At 43.5% G+C, this 24,438-nt stretch overlaps 1 protein-coding gene across 3 annotated transcripts in view; it reads left to right on the forward strand.

Moving 5' to 3' along the window:
- FAM131A (family with sequence similarity 131 member A) overlaps nt 1-24,438 on the forward strand; it is a 365,236-nt gene that overhangs the window by 268,877 nt on the left and 71,921 nt on the right. For all 3 annotated transcript variants that reach the window (XM_069212985.1, XM_069212983.1, XM_069212984.1), the window contains 2 exons: nt 8,604-8,697; nt 11,802-11,984. In XM_069212985.1, the coding sequence (XP_069069086.1) occupies nt 8,628-8,697; nt 11,802-11,984 (253 nt within the window). In that variant the 5' untranslated portion in view covers nt 8,604-8,627. The remainder of the gene's footprint in view (nt 1-8,603; nt 8,698-11,801; nt 11,985-24,438) is intronic.

Below are 24,438 nucleotides of genomic sequence, written 5' to 3' on the forward strand. Positions count from 1 at the left end.
CTGTGATTGCAAGGTCAGGGCTAAGTTCCAATCCTTGTTTGTACAGTGTAAGGAGTTGTGTAATAATGACAATGAAAGCAAACCGTGCAGAATTATGTGTGTGACATACCAATGCTGCATGTTATGCCTCATTTCTTACCTGAAAACTTTGAACCGGAGATGGTTACCCCACCGGGGCAAATAGCTTACCCCGTGGTTATAATGTTTACCTTGTGTGGAAATGTCTGTTTTTAACCACCTGAGATTAGGGCCAACGTCCCTCACACTCAAACTCACAGATGAACGGCAAAGTTGGCTAACAAATTTAGAATATGGCAAATATAGGTTTGTGACTCTTTGGGGGGTAAATCCAAGGGCCAAAAGTGATAAGAAGAAAAAAATACTTTAACTGTAACTGCAATCACAATTAGACGAATTCTATTCATATGTCCTTGAGGCCATTTCTAGGTCATTTCGTGAAATGCAAGGTTCATGGTGATCGGGAAATGAACACAGCATGTTGTGAAGCAAAATACATGGGGGTATTTTGGCATCTTTAGTAGGCCTGGGTGGAGTAAACAGAGTCCAGCTTCGCAGAATACCACAAAGTTGAAAAAAAAACCTGTGGAATTCAGCGAAGCCAGAGTTCCGTGCCCCAAGGAGTCTTCCTAAATGTGGCCATCTCGGAAGCGCTAAGCAGGGTTGGGCCTGATTTCAGGCCAGGGCCGTAGGCAGTGAAAACTGCTGTTTCAGTCCTAGTTTGTGCACCAGTGTGCAGAAACAGAGACAAAAAAAAGAAGGAGGAGGACTTATCTGGGTCCTCCCAGGAGGTCCTCCTCTCAGACAAGTCCTCCTCTCCAGTGGCTTCCTCCCTCCTCTGCTCCATGCGTGCTGCAGCCCAGTTATGGGCTGCACAGAGCAAGCGCAGACACACTGGGTGAGCTCCGGTCCGCTGGAGGGGCTAGCGGAGTTTTTGGACAACTCCGCACTCCCAAAAAACTCTGTTAGCTCCGCCAGTTGAGGTCCCCGCACTCCCCTAATCTCTAGCTCTATTTTTCCCACCTTTCCTAGGCCAGTGATCTTCCTCTGTGCAATTGTGTTTGTTTGCTCTGACATGAATTCTTTCTAGCTAGAGATGCAAGGGTGAATGTGATCCTTACACAGAAATGGGATTGAATTGAAATTGCATTGATGTAGCGCTTATAACCCCTGATGAGGCTTTGATGCGCTAACGGAACCTAATGCTGGTGGTTAGTCCATTGGGGCCAGCATTGTGCTCTTCAAGAAACCATTGCATGCATTTACTCCAGTTTGTTTATTGCATATTAATGAGGTAAGTGTGATCATTAAAGGGGCCATATGGGAAGCAAATGGTTGATGGAATGAATAGATTGCAGGGATATAGTGTAAAAAGGAGGCATTAAGCCAGACATGCACGCGACTTAAAGAAGTCTATACTCACAGGAAGTGGGCAGCAGGATGACCGGAAGGAGGAGGCCGTGCAGAAGAACTAATGGAGGGAAATTTTAAAGTTTAACTCAAGGTAAATCATTTATAACGGGTTTTAGGAATATAGCAGATGGAGGTTTCTAGAGTTACATAAACGAGAATCTTAGTTGTTCATATTAAAATTCTGAGAAAAAATGAATTCTCTACACCTGCAGACTCGCAGACCACCAGGTCGCCATAGTTTTTTGCTTTGCGTGTTTTTGAAATTCGTAAGAATAAAATTGAATACCTTATGTATTTTTCATTTTGTTTCCCCAAACGATGATCAGTCTCTTTTAAATCGACTGACAAGCACTGGTTCTAGATCAGGCAGGCGCACAGGTGCACAGGGGAGTCTGTGTGTGAATTCTGCCCTCTGGGTGCTGTGTGTAGGGCACAGAAGGGGCAGAGCATTGAGAGAGCCCTGCCCTGGCAGGCGACACAGCATCTTAGAAAGTTACAAACTAAAGGCCTCTGAGTTTGAGAAATACTGAAGATCCCATGTTCATCATGAATGTTGATATATGTATACCATTCTTGCCACTGTCACACTTTACTCCTAAAAGTGACCCTCATGCACATGGGATTTGCAGATTTTTTGATCAGCACAGAGGTGAAACTACCGACCAGTTATAACCCAGTTCCTCTTCTAGGTAACTTGCAGAGTTTTACCTGAGTCCACTGTCATAACTGGCTGTTTTCGTACCACTAATCTAAATTAACTCATTCAGAGGACTTAAATTTAACCTGTAAAAATGCACACCTTGTGTATCTTTCACACCACACCCATAACACCTCCAGACACTATATCCCATAGCATGATAAGCCTACCTCGATTATAATTATGCACGACATGTAAACACTTTCTACACAGGCATACAGTAGGGCATCTGGAATTCAATACAATTCAAAGTGCTTCACAACCTCGCCATGGCAGTGCTTAATTTGTAAATAAAAACGTGCCGGTGCCCAAAGCTCTCCTCTGAAGCACGTGGCTGCTGCATTTAAATGTGAGCGCACGGAATACTGAGGCAGCGTAATCCTGAACCCATCTCGGGCCTCTTTAATCCATGTACAGCCACTCCCTGCCCCTTCAGCTCACTCTCGCAGCTTTCTGCTTTCTCTCTTTGTGACGCTTTCCCATCTTTCTCTTCCTCCGTCTTTCCCATATGTGTTGTTTACTCTCAATAATTGCCTGATGCAGAAAAATAAGTGCAGGCCCCTAAAAATAAGTGCTGATGCCCAGCACTGAAACCCACCAGCTCAAATTAAGCACTGCACTGTGGGTATGAAGCACTATATAAATAATGCAATCAGAGCACACAGGAAACTCTTTAGGCCTCACAAGGGGTTTGGAAATTGACTTTTAAATACCAATCCCATACAGAATAATCAGAAATGACCCCTCTCTGCACCACATTCTTTATGTGGGAAGCTTCTATGCACACTCAAGACCTGCTTGTAGCACTGCAGCTGTGTGGCTCTGTGATGGTCACATTGTGTGTAAACCTCACACTTCACAGCCGTAAAGTAAGATTGGCGGAATGACAGTGTGAGTGTTAGCCTTCATTTTACCAATCCTTTACATTATCCTAATGCTTCTGTCGCTATACAATTCAAAGACGGCTTTTCTCACTGGCTATATATTCTCAGCATAAGTTTAAATCCTTTTACGGAAGAGTGATAGATGCAGAAATGTCATATATATATATATATATATATATACATACATAGAGCGGCGGTTGCCACTAGGTAGCTATAGTTAGGACATAGTTTCTATAGAAAAGGTTTTTTGTTTTGCTAATAACTTTGATGCTGTATGATGAATCTTCACAAAAGGTTCAAAAATTATACTTTTACTAAAACGATTACTTTGCTAAGTTCAACTTCTGTCTTGAAAGTTTTGGGGTGATTTGGCAAGTGGGGACTGAGAAAAAGGCGGTCCCAAAACACGTTTTCCCTATTCATTTTTCATAGGAACTTTAGACATGCCTACAGCCCGAACCACTGAATGGAATTGCACCAAATTTGGCAGAAAGGTAAATTCTGTTGCACGGATCACGCTTTTTATGATTTGGTGTAAATCCATTCAGTAGTTTAGTTTTTAAGTCATTTAAGGCCAAAACATATATATTATAGGGGTGCGGATCCACGCGCCACAAGAAGAATCTGATTGGTTGGCTGCATCTGACAGAAAAGTTGTGGTCCCCATTTTGGTGCATCTGCTCGGGGGTGGGAAAAGAAGAAAGAAAAAACACATAAGTGGTCAGGATACAGGTTTCCTGACCCCATAGGACACATAGATGGGAAAAAAAAGCCCATTTATTTTCTTTTCATTCGATTCGTGGATCTGCTGATGAACAGATGGATCCACAGATCCCAGATTAGCAAATCTACTTGAGGAATTGTGAATCCACGGAAAAAATGAATAAAAATCTACCCACTGTATCCAAACTTATGCTGCGCATGGCCAAACCCCATACGCAGCTTGGGTGTGGGTGCATGCAGGAGGGTTGGCTGCCGGCCTGGCCATTCAGGCCCTGTGGTCAAGCCCCCCATGCGCTGTGCTACTTATATTCACATCTGTGCATGCTAAAAAAAACATAGAAATTCACTGAAAAAACCTAAGGGTACAGGTACGTTATAGTTAGGTTCTGAATTTACTGGCACAAAACCAGAGAAATTCAGAAGTTATAGATAGAGTTATTTCAAGTAACTATAACGAGTGCCCCAAGGTAACTATAACTAGTGCCCTAAGGTAACTATAACGCACGCCTTCGCCATGCGCAGCTCATTACTCCACATTTTATATCACTGATAACAGCTTCTTTGGCATCTTTGATATTATCACTGTAAAATTTGCAATAAAACTATTGATCAGAAAACTGTACATGGGGAGGGCTTGAGTTATAGTTAATTGGGAAAAAAAAAAATATATATATATATATATATATATATATATATATATATATATATATTGCTCACCAAAAATAAATCACCGCAAATATTAAAAAAAAAATATTGAAAAAAAATTGGAAACAGATGAGGTATTTTGGAGTGACACATGTCCCTGAAAATGAAAGAGGGGGTAATAGAACGCTAAAATTACATCCGTTGGAATCAAGATACATCATTAAACTTAAGACTAAGATTCCATTTGGGTTAAATACAGACGAAGAACTTTTTGTACATTTATAGACAATAATTGGAATTATTACATAAAAATTAAAAGAGTTATGATTGAATATTGATCAATAATGTATATAATGTAATTATGTTTGGTACAAACAAATTAGGAACCTCATGCTTAGTAAAATAGTAATGGCTGGTTTTAATTTTTACAAAGTTCACTTAGTTTATTCATTGTTTGGAAACAACAACGTCATCCGTCCACACATCTCTATAGTAATCAATTGTAAGTGTTGAAAACTGAATGTTATGCAATTAACAATGGTGTAAATGTAGGCTAATTATAAAGTGAGTGAGAGATAAAAGAGATGGTAAGAAAAAGACATGATTTGTCCAGACACTGTTAGAAAAATCTAATTGATAATATGTTATTGCGTTTTTGAATAATATTCATATTTTGTATTCAAATGTTAAATTGTTAACACATAATTGGGAAGAACGTATGAATATTCTGGTATACAGTGTGAAAACAATGATGTGAAAATGGGGGGGGGGGAGCCAAAACACATTTTAAGTATAACCATTTAAAAACTACATAGTACAGAATGCATTGGTATAGACTTTTGATAGGAACTATATAAATGAGTTGGAGGGATACGTTTGTTCCCTGTGATCAAGGACTGGTGAGGTCGAAACGCGTTAGGTGGTGGAAGCACTGTTCACAAAATAATTAAAAGCTGGAAAAGAAACTTCCCGGAGTGCTGGGATTTATTTTTGGCGAGCAATTACTAGGAGTTGTGGTTGCCAACTCCGTCATCAGCACCGGCTAGCCTTTTGGTGATGGATTATATATATATATATATATATATATATATATATAAAGGTAAGATCAGATATTTACCTAAACATTTATAAAAGTGTCACAATTCTAGAAAGTAGGTCAGTTACAAATGTCACTTTGAGCCCAAATGAGGAAGAGAGGAAACAGCTGGGAATGACATAATCATTTACTAAACAAACTCACCCACAGTTAAACTAATAAAAACACTCCAGGTGGCGCTATCCACCTCCGTCTGGCCACAGACCCCTAGGACACCATCACTGTGCCCACTCTGGATCCCCACTGTAGGCTCTGCAAAAACAGCCTGGGAGCTTTTCCCTGCAGAAGATAGATCTTTCATCCTAGCGCAAAATCTCCCTCTGACCTGGATATCCCATAGGAGCATTGATTTTCTTGGCCACTAGTTTTTCCTGACTTCTAACAACCTTTCTTTCCTAAAAAGGGTATCTTGGCACATATCGGCAAAGAAAAGGAGGTGATGACTGTCATATACCAGATGTGGTACTTGCACCTGCACTCAGGATAGACTCTCAACCCTCATTTAGGTCTAAAACAACCAGCACTGTTGCCCCCGAAGCTTTTCTTCTAGCGTTGGCGACAAGGTGTCCGGATTCACAGATTTTGCCATCCACAAAGTATTGGACCTCTTGGAGTTCTTTGGTCCAACTTTGGCATCTATATGGCTCAGTGTTTCTTTCCAGAATAGCTGGATTTTGTCACACTCCCACCATATATGTAGGATCATGTACTTGGTCTCCCTGCCACACCAGCACAGGTCTGTGTGTTTGGATGCATCAATTTCATTCTAATGGGTGTCAGATACCATCACATTAACAGTTTGTATTGGCCTTCCCTGTACTCTCCTCTCCATGAGGTATCCGGCAGCTCAAAGCGCTGTTCTAATCACCAAAGGCAGAAGTGTGTTCCAGGTTGGAAAGTAACACAGCGCTGGACCTAAGGCCGGGCGTTTCACCTGCTGTCAACTGCACGAAGTCCAAACAGTTAACGTCCACTGAGTGTCCTCTTGAATATCGAGTACCAGAATATCGTGGCAGACTATTACAGTGGACAAAACATGAAGGGCGAAAACATCAAAAGATAAGAGCATAGAGGGAAGCATAGGTTTACTATTCTTTACTCCATATCTATGTACCATGAAGATATATTGTCAACATACATATATGTGGAGTTAGCTATAGAAAGTCTATACACACTCACCTTTCAATATTTTGTCCCTCAGTATATTGTCACGATATTGGTGTACTCGACGTCTAAGAACCACACCACCTCCACCCTTTTAAGTATGTTGCCCTTTTGTGTTTCCACAGTGTAAAGAAGTTGCCTTACTTGTGCCTTTTTCTCATCAATATCCTTATTTAGTACACAGGGCACCTCAGCAGTCTGTTTTGTGTAGGCCCTACAGGTCTCAGACATCTGCAGGTCTCAGACGTCTGCAGGTCTCAGACGTCTAGAAGTCTCAGACGTCTAGAAGTCTCAGACATCTGCAAGTCTCAGACATCTGCAGGTCTCAGACATCTACAGGTCTCAGACATCTACAGGTCTCAGACGTTTACAGGTCTCAGACGTCTAGAAATCTCAGACATCTGCACGTCTCAGACGTCTACAGGTGTCAGACGTCTACAGGTCTCATACATGTACATGTCTCAAACGTCTACAGGTCTCAGACAGATAGAGGTCTCAGACATCTGCAGTTCTCAGACATCTGCAGTTCTCAGACATCTGCAGTTCTCAGACATCTGCAGGTCTCAGACATCTACAGATCTCAGACATCTTCAGGTCTCAAGCGTCTACAGGTCTCAGATGTCAGTAGTCTCAGACATCCGCATGTCTCAGACGTCTGCAGGTCTCAGACATCCACAGGTCTCAGACATCTGAAAGTCTCAGACATCTGGAGGTCTCATACGTCTACAGATCTCAGACATCTAGAGGTCTAAGACGTCTACAGGTCTCAGACATCTTCAGGTCTCGGACATCTACGGGTCTCAGACATCTGCAGGTGTCAGATGTCTGCAGGTCTGAGACGTCTACAGGTCTCAGACATCTTCAGGTCTCAGACCTCTACAGGTCTCAGACGTCTGATCCATTGAACTTAAGATCGTCGGCCTGTGACTTCTTTAAACGCCGGCTGTCTTGGGCCTTCCCCATCATTGACATAACAGACAGACCTGTGCTTATAGCAGAGCTTTCACTGTCAGCATAAGAGGTTGTCTATTATAGCAAAACATTGAAGGCCAGATTTATCATAGTGTTGCGTCGTGCTTGTGCCATGTAAGGGTGTGAATGTGCAGGGTCTCCTCTGCTGCAGTTAGCGTAAATCGTGCAAAGTTTGCACCGCTACAGTGCGCGCGAGTGCAAGGCGCCTTGCTATCTGCGCTCAATTACTCTGCCTGTGTGGTGTGGAGTTAATCAAAAGAACATACGGGGACTTTTTGATTAATGTAAGATGAAGGGGGTGATGGGAGGGTGACACTTGTTATCTATCTTGTAATTAGTGTGTTAATGTAACATACAGCGATGCCAGGGCTCCTTGATATTGGAATTAATAACAGGGTACCAACTATGCCCCGGCAGCCTATGAGCGAGAGGGAATTGATGTAGGAATTTAAATTACCACGTTCTTTTTTTTGTCTGAAAGCGTCCGAGTGTATGACCCAGAAATTTGATATGGAATGAACTTGGCTACTGCAATCATGCACTGGGGAGGGCATTATGCGGCAGGGTTTACTAAATTATGAGAAAGCATAAGAGAAATTATGCCGCATAATGGGTCATTTTGTATAGTACTACTTCATGCATTTGTTATTTGTAAATATGTTAACACTTGAAAAAGGTTTCAACACATTAACAGCAGCGTAGCACCCCAAAACTGCAATAAGCAACTGAAAAGTGATCAGTCAACCTTTGCCAAGGGCTTTCCACTGTGCGGCAACACGTGTCGCGGCATTTTGAGTAATTTGTGATCTGCTAGAAACAATTTTCTATGTGGCAAATGCAGCCATTTCCCAATTAGTCTTAAAACGTTGCAGCCGCAGACTCGTACAATTCCAGTGTCCCTGTGTGTCAGTTAATGTTTCAAACCCGAATTGCAAAATAACCTTAATTTTATTGCTTTATTGACACATCTGTCTCGTTTCTCTTATTTCAGGTAAATGTTGAAGACACAATTGAAATGTTGCCCAAATCACGTCGAGCTCTCACTATCCAGGAGATCGCAGCGCTGGCCAGGTCGTCCCTGCACGGTGAGATGGACCCCCCCATCACCCCCTCCCAGATCACCAGTCCCCTCCCCCTGCCCCTGAACCTCTCGCATCAGATGTTTGGTTCGTGTGCACAGTGAGGCTGAAAGGAAGGAGTCCAGTCACTGCCATACAGTGAGAACATCACTGGTGAGAAGCAGGCTCCCTGCAGAGGTGCACTGTGGGACCACAGCCCTTGTTTGTACAGCCAGGTGGGGTGGGCTCTTGAGTGCCACTGGTTGAGGTTTTCTGTTTTCCTAGGATATCTGTGAGAGGTAGTTCAGGGATTGTTTTGATTGCTGTTTTCAATCCAGAAGACATTGTTCTCCTTCTTTGGAATCAATAAATTAATAATAATATGTATGCTATAGCGCCAAGTGACACTAAAAGGCATCCCGGAGCTATAGATACAAGTTAAACATGAGTAAAGAGCAGATTAGGAAATGAAAGGCGCATGGAACAGGAAGGACTTAACGAGAAGTTGCAGAAGAAAGTATGATTGAATTGACTGCAGTGCACGTGGGACGGGCATTCGACACACTCAATGCTCGCATCCCAACCCATCTTCTTCACAGACTTCAAACCATCCAAAACACCGCCGCCAGACTCGTCCTCGAACTCATGCGCCGAACCCACCGCACATAGCTCCTCAGAGAGCTCCATTGGCTGCCCAACCAGAAGCGCTGCCTGTTCAAACCTCCCACAAACGCGCCCAGGTCACTAAACAACATGGGACCCGCATACTTTAGTCACCGGCTTCACTTCCACCAACCACAGACAACTTCGCTCAGCATCACTCTCACTCGCACACAACCCCGTATTCACAGAAGCAGAACGGGAGGATGATCAGTCTCCTACCAAGCCTCCAAATCCTGGAATGACCTCCCCCAACACATCAGGGCCTCCTAACTTCTTGAATTCTGCAAGAAGATGAAGACTTGGTTATTCAATTTGTTTTCCTGCAGGACCATCAAGACTACCTGTATTCAGGCCCAGCCTCACTATGCACCCACCATCACCTACTCAGCGCCTCGGTACCCTCACGTGTGACAAGCAGCGCTCTACAAATCCACCTTACCTTACATTACATTATATTCTACAGTTGGTGCTAAGGAAAAAGACTTGCTGCCTGACCTTGATTAATGATTGATTGGGGTTCTCTTCCAAACTGTTATATGTATCATAAATAGATCATACTAGGTGTGCTCCATCTGTAATGTGTTGTCATTGCATAAACCAACCATGCCATGATCCACACTGGTAAGAGTATTGACCAAAGCTCTAATCTAGCCTGCAGCCCAGAGAAAGTGGCCAATCGTGCCACAGAAGATAGCCTTCTTCTCACTGACAAGTCTGACCCTCTCTTCCTGGACCTCTTATCAGTCAATAGCCTTTGACGCAGTCAACATCAGGCTTCGTTATATATCCCACATAATGCACAAGAGTGTTGATAACACTGCATGACGTGTGGTTCACACCCTACAACCCCAACAGGCTTCAACTTGTCCGAATTAATTTCAGATCCAGTGTACACCTAATATTTTCAAACATATAGTACATATATGGATAACCTCTTGCGCTATACAAATCGCCTGATTGATTGATGAGGCACTCCTTTTCTGTCCAGGTGACTTACGCTTTAGAATCGACTATATACATGCATAAATCAACTAGTTAATTGAAAGTGGGCATCAATAGTTGTCTTTACACAATGGGCAGCATGCCTTTTCTTCCAGGTCCAGCCTGGTTCCAGACTGAACTCCTTCTCTTCTGACCTCCGACCCCGGCTTGTCAATAATCACGTCATTAGCACAGTGCTTTACAGTAGCATTGACTTCTTCCACAGGAAGGAAAGGGAGGTGTGGGGGCAGACAGAGGGCCCTGAGCTGGCAACTCAATCATGTGATTCCTTTGGGGACAGAGGGCAGATACAATACTCTCCTCCAGGGCTTAATTTGTAGGAAGTGCAGGAGTAAACAGTTTGTCTTAGGGGTGCTTAATCAGAGCATATGTTTGCCAAGAAATACATTCATCATTGCACTGATTGTGCCATGCAATGGAATGCACTTATTGGTAGTTCTAGGGTGCTGCAGATTTCTTGTTAGGGTTCAGTACATAGCAATAGGGCACACATAGGAACTATATGGGACAGAAAGAGGCAGAAAGATAATGGTGGCTCTAGCAGTTGGTGCAAGAATCCCCACCACCAGGAGACAGAGCAGTAGTGACCTCCTTAGAAATCTTTGATCCCCAACACCTCTTTTCTTTGATACATTAAGAACTGCTTGTGCAGTATTCAGCATGGAGAGGGCCCAGATTGCTTGCATGCAGGGCTACTAGGGACTAAGAACGTGGGCTTCCACGGTCATGTGAGTTGGAGGAGGGTGTCTGTGACAGGAAATGTTGCATGTGACGATGAGGAGGTCTTTGTAAAGATGGATGTGTACATGTGTGAGAGGGGTGTCAGGCCACGCTGAGGCTGGCGGGAGCCCTGTAAATATCAGAGTGTCTTTGTAAGTGCAGGAGATGGGCGCCTGATGGTAGAAGGTGGCCTACAATGTTGTGCTCAATTTGAGCCAGTGGTTTCCGGTGCTCAGCACTGGCACTTAGAAATGGCACTTCTGACAGCTGCCACATGGTGGCGCTGTTTGTTTAATTTAAAGATAAGCAGAACAACAGTTGTTTACTAATTCATTATACATTAAAAACAAAATACCTGCTGCCCGAGCCATTCTTATAGCTTTGGGGGCCTCAAACAGTCATGTAATTGTTAGTTGTTATGTGGGTATGGCATTGGCCACGCTGGCAGGGGCAATGGGTGGTGCAAGCTGCGGTGGCCTCCTGAGGAGGGCCCTGGCTCTTCTGTTGCTTTACAAATCAAGTACCAACAAGGATGTCTTTAGAAATCAAGGGATTTTGCTGTAGTAGGCAGATTCTGGAATGGGTGGGTGGGCAGTGGGGTTCCTTACCCTATACAGAAAGAGCATTAGGATGTAATGCAGTGTTTGCCTGCTGTGTCAGAGGGAGTTTGCGAGTAGAGCGGGCATCTTGTGACCGTGCAAACATTGCGCCCACAGGACACTGACGTACCCCTCATTGGTCCCCAGGTATCTCGCAGGTGGTGAAGGACCATGTCACCAAGCCCACGGCCATGGCGCAGGGAAGAGTGGCCCACCTCATCGAGTGGAAAGGCTGGTGTAAGCCTCTGGACTCGCCGGCAGCCCTGGAGAGTGACTTCAACTCCTACTCCGACCTGAGTGAAGGGGAGCAGGAGGCAAGGTTTGCAGCAGGTGAGGTACTGATTTAAGAAAAATAAGAAAATAGCAGAAAGGGGAGTAATGGGGGGCAGTGAGGAGGCGGCGTAGGGAAGAAGGTCTCACGGTTGGTGGGAGGTAAGTGCATTGAGGACATAAGGGCATATGTGTGATGACCCTAGCACCATCTTGCACTACACTTGCGTCATTTTTTATGCAAATGTGGCGTTAAGGTGCCATTTACCACACATCATATTTACAAAGTGACGCAAGCATTGCGCCACTTTGTAAAACTCTTGCGCCACATTATGCCTGCGCCAGGCATAATGTATGCAAGGGGGGCGTTCCCACATAGGGAGGCACAGAAAAATGATGCAGTGCGTTTTACTAGATTTCCCTACGTCATTATTAACATGACGTTCCCATTGAAAACATTGGGCCTCCCTGTGCTTTGCTGTATTAGCGCCATAATTTATGGCACTAATCCAGCAAAGCACCACATTAGCGCCTTAAGTTATGGTGCTAATGTGGGCACACCCGCCATGGTGCACCGTACTGTAACTACGGCCCACACATGGTGTTGTTAGGGTGATGCAATTGGGTGCTAGAAAAGTGGCGCATCATGAACGATGCAACACTTTTCCATAAATATGCCCCATAGAGTTAAAAAGTCAACAAAGAGGGAGGGGAGCAGGAAATGATGAAAAGGAGGCGGAAAATCAAAAGGAGGGAAGTAGGAGGAGGAAAGGAAGGGATAGAAGAAAAGGCAAACTAAAAGGATGCGAAAAAGGGATGAAGAAAACAACTGAATAAAGTATAGGGAAAGAAAAGGAAAAGGGAATGGGGAGGGAGCTTTATAAATAGAATAAGAGGAAGGGATAGAGGAGGAAAGTAAAGGAAAAATGAAGAAAGGAGTGGAGAATGAAAAGAAGACAGAAAGGAGGAAAAGAAGAGAGGCTAGGAAGTAATAAAGAAAAGAACGAAGGAATAAAGGCAAGAAGGGTTGATTAGAGGTGGGAAGGAGATAATGAAGTTAGACTGGAAGAGAGGGAAGAAGAAAGTGAGGAAATAATGGAGGAATGAGTGTAAGTAGGGCAGAACTGAAATAATTTGAGAGGAAGGATGAAAGAGAGTAAGCTGGAGGGAGGAAAAGGAGGAAGTGTGTGAGAGGCAATGTGATAGCCGCAAACAGAAATGAAAGGAGAACTCAACAAGCATTTGCAATTCATTGAGTCTCCCATTTGCTCCAGTTAGAGCTATTAGCTTTGTAAATTCCTAACTGGACTTTTCTTGCCACTTAAATTAAAAATGAAAAGTAAAACAGTTTACATAAGCGAGCCGATTCAAAGCGCCATGGCTGCCATGAGCACGAAGGAGGGACACAAAAAGAAAAAGAAAAAAATAAGTTTGCTCGCAGTCAAACGTATCGGCAAACGTGCAGTAATCCATGTTACAGGGTCAGTCTGCAAGGCGGTAACAAAACCACCCCAAGGAGGGACAAACGTAAAGCATTTACCAATGATAACAATAGATTTTTGAAAGGGCAAGTCCGCGAACGCGTGAAAGTGATGGGCGTAGTTAAAAGCCCACAATACACAACAGGTCAAAGCGCTTGCGCGCTCAACCTAAAAAGGGAGAAGACGATGGAAGTAAAAGGGGCCTGGAGGGGTGGGGAGGAAGGACGTGAGAAGTGTTGGAAATTAGAAAGTCAGTGAGGGAGGCAGAATAGAAGAGAAAAGAGAAGAAGGGGGGAGGACGGTATTAAGAGAAAGGCGGGAGATGTAGAAGGGGAGGGAAGGAGTGCGCGCGTTGAGTTTGTGAAATGTAAATGATGTGATGTTGTCATCTTTGATGCTGTTGTTGATATCAAACATGGTGTCATCGAGAATCTCATCATCAGTCATTGGCCATATTATGTCCTGTCATTTATGTTTTGTCATTCGATGTGTGTTTTCAGGAATATTGTATAGCAGAGTTGGAATTATGTGGATATTGAGTGCATGATACACAAACACATTTATGAGTATGGGAAGTAGTATCACAGGAGTACACATTTACCTTTGTGAATAGGCCCCTAGGTGGCCACATTTCTCATAGGTTGTGAGTCTAAGCAGCACTCTTTAACAGCACTTGAAGTACTGTAGTATTTGTCAGTGTGCAGTACTCGTGCAATGAGCTCTAATGCAAGCAGAAGGGGGCCTGGGCCAGGTTTGGAAGTAAAAAATAAGCACAATTAGGGTGAAGTACCTGGGCTCGGTAGCACTGCACCTGCTGCAACATTTCTAGTTATTCCTGGAGTTAGTAAAGTTTTTCCATTTTAAACCAATTATTTAAACTGGCATCACTTACAAGTTTAACTTTAACATCACAGTGGCTGGAGTGTGGCTTTCAGTGTTTTAATTCAAGCAAAATTACCCACGCAAAGGACTTTGATTGGGAAAGCAATGTGACAAAAGGATACATAGTGATGTTATGGGAACAGGGTGAGTTAATTCTTCAGTGTGAATTAAATAGGAGTTTGTGCTAGGGACGAGGCATTGCGGCATGTACCTGTTCTATCATAAACTGAAATCCCGAGTCAGGGGAACGGGGGAGGATTATGCACAGCAGGTGAGGGAGGGAGAGGGAGGCAGAGAACGGGGCTCTGCATTGTTGGGTTATTGGCATCTGTATAGCGCACATTCTGCCTCTGGTAAGGCCCTGTGGCACTTGGGACAGTCCTGGACTTTTCACAGGGTTAACAAAGCAGAACGAAATCCGACTCAGCTTGTCATTGTGTGCTAGGGACATAGGGCCTGATTACGACCTTGGCAGAAGGGATTACTCCATCACAAACGTGACTGATATCCCGCCGCCGTATTACAAGTTCCATTAGTCCGTCACAAATGTGGTGGATATCCCGCCCACCATGTTACAAGTTCCATTACTCTGTCATATCCCGCCCGCCGTGTTACAAGTTCCATTACTCCGTCATATCCTGCCCGCCGTGTTACAAGTTCCATTACTCCGTCATATCCCGCCCGCCGTGTTACAAGTTCCATTACTCCATCACAAATGTGGCGGATATCCCACCTACCATGTTACAAGTTCCATTACTCCGTCATATCCTGCCCACCGTATTACAAGTTCCATTACTCCGTCAAATGTGATGGATATCCCGCCCGCCATATTACAAGATCTGTTATAGTCTATGGAAATTGTAATAAGGAGGATGGGATATCCGTCACATTTGTGATGCAGTAATCCCCTCTGCCAAGGTCGTAATCAGGCCCATTGTCTTCTTGTCCTATTTACACATGCAGTACACTCTCTTTCTTAAGGTCTGTCAAAACAATACAGTTACTTGTGCTGTGAAGAGTCATAAAAGGAGCATGCATAATGTTAATGATATTCACAAAGCTACATTAGACATGCAGAGGTGTTCCTTACACATATTCATAACATATGCACCACCCAGGGCATGCTTTACGGCACACGTGGCAAAAGGGATGGCATGTATGAGGAAATTGTTTGTTTTACAGGTAAATGATGCATAAAAATGTGTGGTAACTATGTAATTTCACTAACTCTCGGAATACATTGTCGATGCAAGTGGTTGTGTGGGGCCCTATTCACAAACATAAGTTCACATGCGTAGATCTCCTTATGTGAAAAATCTACGCCGGGACATGCTTGTAGATTTCCTCTTGGATGTAATTCACCATTTCTAGGTGTAGGTTTTAGGCTTACGAGTCTCCACCCCCACAAAACAAGGGACCGAGAGGGCCCGGACTCAGGTTATTACTCAAAAGTTGCCTTCAGTGATTGCCTGCCTGTCTGCATCACCGGCTAGAGCTCTCCTTGTAGAATGTAAAAGGGCATTTAAAAAAAAATAATTTTAAATGAATAGCAATAAATCTAATTTAGTTCTTTAATTATAAAATACTTTTTTCCCTAACTCCTATTTACCGCAACTACCACAGTAACCAGGGACAACACACCGCTACTAGAATGTACAGGAGTAACACATTTTAAACTGGTCTCTTTTTTTAATTACTGTCTAGATATATTAAATGGTGTTTTCACTCTTTCACCCCTTTACAGTATCACTTGTGTTGAATGTGTCACAATCCTGGACACAAACAAAATATTATTTTATTTTTTATTTAATTTAAAATTATAGCCAGGTACAATATACTATAAAGTTTAAAAAGTTTTCATATTAAATGTAAATTAATTTAGATAAAGGCTATCTTTTAATTTATTTAAAAGATGTTTTTTTTTAAATTAAATGTTTTTATATTTATTTTATGTTTCCTTGTGTGTTAAGTGTTACTGCCTATCTCCACTGATTCTATTATAGTGTGCTGCAGTACCATTGGTTGGCCATGCCTGACTCACTCCAAGCCTTGACTGGAATACATTTAAGCCTATGTTGCCATCATATTACTGTAGCAGATTTAAATGTGTATTTTGAAAATAACCATTTTCTTGCTCGTGTGCGGGTGTTTTCTTTGGTAGTAGTGTGGGGACCCCATCTTTCCATGGGATGCCCATATTGTCTCTGCACCCCTTTCAACAGTGGTGGTGACCCAGCCCTCTTCCTGCATGAGGTGTGAGCTTAGAAGTGTGGGAAGTTTGTAAAGGCGCTGCAGTCGTGAGTTAACACTCACAATGTTAGTCCCTGTGAGGCTTCGCCTCATTTTCATGGGCCGCTCACTCAACGAAGGCATGTCATATTTTAAGGTGCCAACAGACATGCGGTAATGCAGTGGATTTTTTCTTCCATTATGGCATGGCCAAAAAGTAGGTTTCAGTTCCAAAGGTGAAATAACCTGCACACTTAGCAGGCCTCCTGACACCAGCTCAAGCTCAGTGGTTAATTTGTAACTAAAAACATGCCGGTGCCCAAAGCTCTCCTCTGAAACATGCGACTGCTGCAAATAAGGCCCATATTTATACTTTTTTTAGCGCCACATTTGCGCCGCTTTTTTTTGCAAAAGCGGCACAAACTTGCAAAATACAATTGTATTTCGTAAGTTTGCGCCGCTTTTGCGTCAAAAAATGGCACTAATGCGGCACAAAAAAACTATAAAGATGGGTCTAAATGTGCGAGCCCTGAATACTGGGGCAGTGTAATCCTGAAGCCATCTCTGACCTCTTTCCATTTACAGCCACTCCCTGCCCGTCCAGCTCACTCTTGCAGCTTTCTCCTTTCTCCCTTTGTGACGCTTTTTCGCTTTTCTCTTCCTCCGTCTTTCCCTTGTGTGTCTTTTGATCGCAGCAAATGCTTGAGGCAGAAAAGCAAGTGCCTGTCATCAAAAATAAGTGTCGGTGCTGCGCACCGGAAACCACCGGCTCAAATTAAGCACTGCTCACGCCAAAGTACTACAATATTGGTGAAACAGGATCGGATTTCGTGGATGCAAGGCTTTATTACCTGAATAGTTTTGTCAGCAGTAATGGAATTTGCCGTATTATTGGCTGTATCATCTTTCCAATTTATGTCAGCATTTATGTCAGCATTAATTGAATTTGCCAGTGCTAGAAGCTGCTGGTAGTATTTCACTTTGTTGGCAGTATGTTGCACACTCCTTAATATTACCGCCATTTTGTGCCATAACATTAAAACTGTCAGTTTTTCTTTTTCGCTGACGTTTACAGATAAACACAACCCTACAACCATATATTTCCCTTTCCGTAGTTGTTTTTTTCAATATGGATAAAACACAAAGTAGATATTTTTGGAATTATTTTCAATGTTGTCAGCCATGGTTGCCAGGCCAAGTTTGCCATCGGCAAATATGCACATTGTGTCCTACAGTGCTCAGTTTTTACGTGAGTACATTGATGTATCACTTAATTAAACATATTTTTAATATTCGTGTGTGTATATACTGATGTATCACATACCATCATATACTATTAAAAGCAGTTGAGCATTAATGTACATTTATTTGTTAAATAAATATAATACTTGCAGCGAGTTTTTTTTTACAAAACTACAAATAAATATATATAAACACAGATATAACAAGCAAACATCAAAAAGGCTAATAGATGGTAATGTAAAAAAGATAAACATCATTAAAATGGCAGCCCTACATATAATGCATTTTTTAATGATGTTACTGGCACTTTAGTAAATATTTCATGACCAACTAATTAAAATACTGAAGGCATATTGAAATGCGGGCATGTATGTGGCATTCGTATAGCATGGGTGCTGTACTTGGTCAATGGGAGAGGATGTGGTGTTATGGCCTGAGGTGCTGACTTTGGAGCTGGGGGAATCATGCTTGAGTCTTGGCATCGCTGACTGCGTCGGCTCAACGTCCTGTGATTCTGGGCAAATCACTTAGGCCCTCATGACAACCATGGCGGTCAAAGACCGCCAGGGCTGTTTTGGCGATTGGTCCGCCAACAGGCTGAGGGTGCAATCTTTCGTATTATGACCACGGCGGAAGCACTGCGGTCGCACTGCCGGGACCGGCGGTTTTCCGCCACAGTGGTCCCGGCGGTTTTCCGCCACGGTGGTCCCGGCGGTTTTCCGCCACGGTGGTCCTGGCGGTTGTAATCCGCCAGGGCAGCGCTGCTTGCAGCGCTGCCTAGAGGATTACGAGCCCCCTTCCCGCCAGCCTTTCCATGACAGTAGGAACCGCCATGGAAAGGCTGGCGGAAAGGGGAGTCGCAGAGCCTCCTGGCACAGACCCACACAGCTTTTCACTGTCTGCACAGCAGACAGTGGAAAGCGGGACGGGTGCAACTGCACCCGTCGCACGGCCGCAACACCGCTGGCTCCATTTGGAGCTGGCTCCGATGTTGCGGCCCACAGGCCCGCTGGCCCAGCGTGCGGCCGCATGGCGGTTACAACTTGGCGGGCGGCGGTTGCCACCCGCCAATGTTGTAATGAGGCCCTTAATCTCCCTGTGCCTACAATTCTGCACCTTCAGACCCTCATAGGTGATTTGTGGTGCTTTACATATCCTGGAGTTATTTAGCTAGTTTATCTATAGTCTCAACAAAAGATTGAAGTGGTAGCTGGCTTCTGAGTGCAGAAATGAAGTGTTATTGCACTGTGTTGTAGTGACGTGATGCTCTTTAAAGAGATGCGTCTTTAGCTCATTTCTAAATTGGAGCAGGGTTTTGGTAATTGTGATGTATACAGGAATGTTGTTCCAGATCCTGGGTGATAAATGAAAAAGTCCCACTGCCTTGTTTTCTTAATATACTTTTTGGCCTCTATTGCGGTGATATCCTGGCTGCAGGTGTGCTGAGAGCCACCAGGGATCGAGAACTTGTTAGGCGAATAGGCTGTGGTGCTGCTCATGAGGTCTTTGTAAATTATGCAGTTGGTTTTGATGATGGTACAGGTCTACAAGTGGAGGTCATGTGGCCACATTTCTTCAGGACAGGGATGAGACCGACTGCAGCATGTAGGACCCCCTAAAGGGGGTGAGTGTGGAGTCTGGGAGATCCTGAAGCGAGACATTACCACCATTCAGATGTGAGAGGGCTAGAACCACAGTTTTGAAGTTGCCTTCTAGGAGGAAAGGTTTCACTTTCTTTAGTAGGAAGAGGTCCTACCAGGCCATTTTTGTTTTTTTCACAAGGGTGAGATTTACTTTCTAAATTACTTGATTCTAGATTCCTTGGCTTTGCGTGAAAGTTGGAGTTTGAAGCCATCAAGGCCTGTGTCATTGAACTAGGTTTTGTCTAGCTATTGCTTGTTGTTTTTGCCACATAAGAGGAGTTCTATCTTGGTGGGGGTTGGACATCCAGGGATGGATGAAATGCAGGCTGTGTTTGACAGGGTAGATGTCTGGAGCAGAGTGGTCTTTCAAGCACAGTTTGTTTCAGCTGCATATAGTGAATTTCTATCCTATTATTTATGATTAGAGCCACAAGAGGCTCCATGAAGAGGTTGAGGTTGATCGAGGGCAAGATGGAGCCTTGCAGGACTCACAAGGTCACTGGTGTCAGTGGGACAGGTAAGAGGAGAGCTAGGGAAGGACATTGCCAGTGAATCTCATTCAAGACTTCAGAGAGTGGATGATGGTGGTATGGTTGACAATGTCAAAGGCAGCTTAGAGGTCCAGCAATATGAGGAGACAGGGTTCATCATCGGTTTTGTGGAAGGCGTCCTCCATGAGGTGTACAGCAGCTTGTCCATGAGGCGGTGTGATGCACAAACAGAAATGTGGTGGACATGCTGACAGTTTTCACCTAGCTTGTAGGAGTCATTTCCTAGTTTACCTGTTCAACAGTCCTGAATGTAAAAGGGTACGTCAGAATGTCCACCCTAAATAGGACTGACAGTCTGCGGCATTTTGACCAATGGCCCAATATCCGTCCCTCAAAGGATTCGGATGGGAAAACCAGAGGAGGCTCCGCTGTCAGAAACATGGTTGTCCCCCGCGTCTAAATATAGCTGAGAAACTGCCATGTCTTTTACAAAATAGCTCGCCTGATACACCAAAACAAGGGCCCAGGTCACATTTGTATGCATTCTTAAAGAGCTAGGTTTTCAACCAGGTTTTCCAAGGTGGAAGGAGGGAGTTCCAAAGGTATGCAAACTGGGCGTGAATCATTTGTAAGTGACTAGAACAGTAGCATCAGTGCTGGGAGGCGGACATTAGGCATCTAGTTGGTTGGCATGGCAGAAGAAGGCTAAACAGAGACTTAGTATGCTGCTGGGCAGAGCCACATGCACAAGGCAGTGAGCTGTTACCTTGATCCCTTGTTTTACTGGAAGTCGTTGCCACGACTTCAGGGCAGGTGAGATGCCATCACCACCATAGGGACCACCCCAGCGTAACCCAGCCCAGGGGACAATTCACCCTCCATACCAGGCATGGTGCAGGACTTATGGAGGGAAAATCTGAAAATCTTATGTCTGCTGCAAAAGCTGTCACTTGCCTAGTTTCCTTGGCCACTGATGCTAGTAGTGCAATTTATGGTTAAGCACTCCTAGATTTTTTAGACACAACTTGATTGCCAACCCTGCCCAGCCGAAGTACCTTTCAACTCACCAAAGCGGGCATGATAGAATACTTTGGTAGAAAAGGTCTGACATAGCTTATTTGATTATTAGTACTTTTACAGAACAAGAGCCTCACCTCAAAGAGGTCAAAGGGAACTTCGTGAAAGGTTACTTTTTGATGTACAATATATGAGAATTACAATAGATATGTAGAAAACTTGAATTTGTAGGTGATACAAAATGAGAGGCAAATCTGGGGGAGATATAACCCTTAAACAGATTTGTTGTCACACAAGCATGTGCAGTGGTTAAGTGTCCCTGAGATGTCTTGCATGCAACTATGGGCGAAAATTTATGAAAAGGTATCCGTGGATCAACAATCATTTCAATTCTTTATCGAGGTATCATAGGACATGATTCCCCTCATGGCTAAGAGATGGGAGTTCTGCACAATGGGTGCATAAAATATTATTGTATTGTTTTTCTGTGTAAAAGAAGGGATTTCCAGTAGACATGTGTGTAAACTCCCTGAGGAGCTCAGGCTGCCTGATAAGGACATTTTGTGAGTGATGTATTTTGGAGAAGCTGCATGGACCACTTTGTAGGTGAAGCAGGCTAATTCAAGAAAGCTTCTTGCTTCTACAGGGAGCCATCTGCGGATAATGATATGTGGTTTAATGTGATCCTATCTCCCCGCAACCCCATTCACCCTGAGAGCGGCATGTACAACAGTCTTGAACAGGGATAAGTGGACCTTTGGGAATCCTATGAGCAGACAATTCCCACAACCCAATCTTGATATCACTAGAGATTGAATTTCTAACTTGACACCTTATTCAGGAATGAGGGATATTATTCTTTGTAGGATTCTGGTCCAGTCCCCCTTTGGGATCACATTAATATGCAATTGGAGATTTAGGTTCTTCTCTAGGAGGAAACCTAGCAATGTGATGCATTCTTCAGTATCGGGCTTGCAGTGCAGCTTCGTGAGGGTGTTGAGACACCCTTGAGTGTGAAAGAAGCGATCAGGGAGGGCGGTGATGGGAGCCGGGACTGTGCAACAGTGCGATTCAGTAAGATGCTCATGTGCTGTTACTTTGTCCTGCTCTTGATGGCTTGAAAAGGGTACATATTGCTCCTATTTTATGCGATAAAGGGGAGAAAATTGCTGATGATGAAAGGGATAAATTGAAACATCGAATCGATATTGAGTCGCTGGGAGCATGAACATCACTTAACAAATTCTTTAGAAAATGCCCGGACAAGTTAAGGAGGACTGCTGGGCATTTCAGTGATTATAGGAAAGAATGTTAGCTTGTTATCACATCCTCAAAGGATAATGGGTATCAAAGGAACCTTTTCCACCAGGTGGCAAATATTAACTGACCTGGGTAGTTTCATATTTTTTCTAATGTAATTGCAATGTGTGGCTAGGTATTTTTGGAAACATTGGTTTTAAAGTTTTTAAACTGGATAAGAACCATAAAGTGTACTACTGATAGCACATCTTCAAGCGCCAAATCACTTTCCAGTGCGTGGACGTCCGAAAGGGATGCAACAGAATGGAAGAATGGATGGGCTTACCTTCATGTGTGAAGGATGAGGCGGTAGCAAATATGGGTGGTGATTGGTGTCTGGTTGGTGTTTTGGCATCCAGATCCTCCCTAGATTCATTTCAGTATCTCATATGTGAAAGAGCCACTGCTGGGTTGATGGGAGCTGTCTGCTTTTGTCAGAAATAGTGGGGTGATCCAATGAAACCATCAAAGCAGATGAAATAAGTTTTTTGGTGACATTATTCATCAGTTGGTGAATGAAAACCAGAGGAGAAAAATGATCATCAGGTTACTGACCAATCCTACATGGTTCGGGGCAACCTCCATAATGGTGGCACCACTGAACTGGGAGAACCGTAGTGTCCCGGCATGTAGTCGCTGTTGTTTTTCTCTTCATTGCGGCAAAACATTGATAAATATAGGAGAGGCCAATAATGCCAGAATTGCAGTATCCCATATTCCTATGGTGTCTGCCACGTAACTGCGTATCGTTGGTGTCAATTTAGCACCTGATCTTGTGGTGGCTGAGAGTGGACATGATTGGAATGATTTGGGTGTTGAAAAGATCAAGAGGGAGTGGGGATCCTTGGGGATCCTTGGGGACACTAGAGGACCCTAAGGAAATTTTGGAGACAGAGGCAACCAGTCTTAATTGTTTAATGTGGTGTATATTGTGATTAAATTTAAAAATCTATTATTTTGACAGATAAGCTGCAATAAATAGAAATTTTATTGGATGCATTTATTGGAGTTGCTAGGCATTTAAAAAAAAGCTTTAGAAAACAACATTGTGAAAAATAAACTAGCAAACATTACAAGAAGGATGCAAAAAAATGCCCTTGTCTGTGTTTATTATATTACCTGGACAGGTGCTGTTAAATTTAGGAAATTTTAGCTCACAAACTCCGCTGCCTTTTGGCAAGTTGCGCACTATAGAAATACTATGGGGCAGATTTAAGAGCCCCTAGCGCCACATTAGCGTAATTTTTTTTTTATGCTAATGTGGCCCAACGAGGCCAAAATTGTCATGCCAAATTCACAAAGTGGTGCAATGCATCTATTGCGCCACTCTGTGTAACCCTTTGCGCTACATTATGCCTGCGCCAGACGTAATGTATGCCAAGGGGGCGTTCCCCCATTAGTGGGGGGCCGACAAAATGGAACAAAGAAATCTAAAAGATTTCTCTGTGTAATTTTTTTGACACGTTTAATCCCTGCTCAGATCAGACGTTAAATGGAGGCATGCCATTGGTTTCAATGGGGTTTTCAGGATTAGCGTCAAAAAAATGTACGCTAAACCTGCAAAGCACTAAACTAGCATCAAAAATTCTGATGCTAGTTCCCTAACTACCGCAATGTTGCGCCGTATGTTGTATACGGTGCACACATGGTGGCATTAGGGACCGCTAAGGGGCGCAAGAAAAATGGTGATGTACTTAGTGTAGCGCCACTTTTCTTAAATCAGGGCCTATGTACATATATAAACATACATAAATGTTGAACAACTGTATTGAGATGCTATGCATGTGAGTTTCAAAGGGTAAGGATGGGGAAAACGGTTATAGGAACGGCCTGTATAGATAAATCCATAAAGATGTGTGTAAAAGAGCTTCTCCTAAATAATATTATACACTTTCAAATGAATCTGAAGAAAATATGAGATGCAAATAGGGAAGAGCTAAGTTAAGATGTCAGATAATAAGGCATCACAATGCCATTACTCATTAAAAATGGGGCAACCTGGACACCGACCATGGATGGAAAATGGAGGGTATTGAGTCCTTTTATAGGACTGGTAAAGTGCAGGCTCTTCCCTCAAGCAATATTGTTTAAGAACATTATCCCACACCATGCTCCTGTGCCCGTGAGAAACATGAAGAAACAAAGGCCATATTGGGCTTTTACATAGAAAAAACGCTTACTCAAGCATCACTGAGACATAAAGTAAAGCTGCGGTATGGCGGCCGCAGTG

Source organism: Pleurodeles waltl, chromosome 11 (genome assembly GCF_031143425.1).
Source record: "Pleurodeles waltl isolate 20211129_DDA chromosome 11, aPleWal1.hap1.20221129, whole genome shotgun sequence".
NCBI classification, from domain to species: domain Eukaryota; kingdom Metazoa; phylum Chordata; class Amphibia; order Caudata; family Salamandridae; genus Pleurodeles; species Pleurodeles waltl.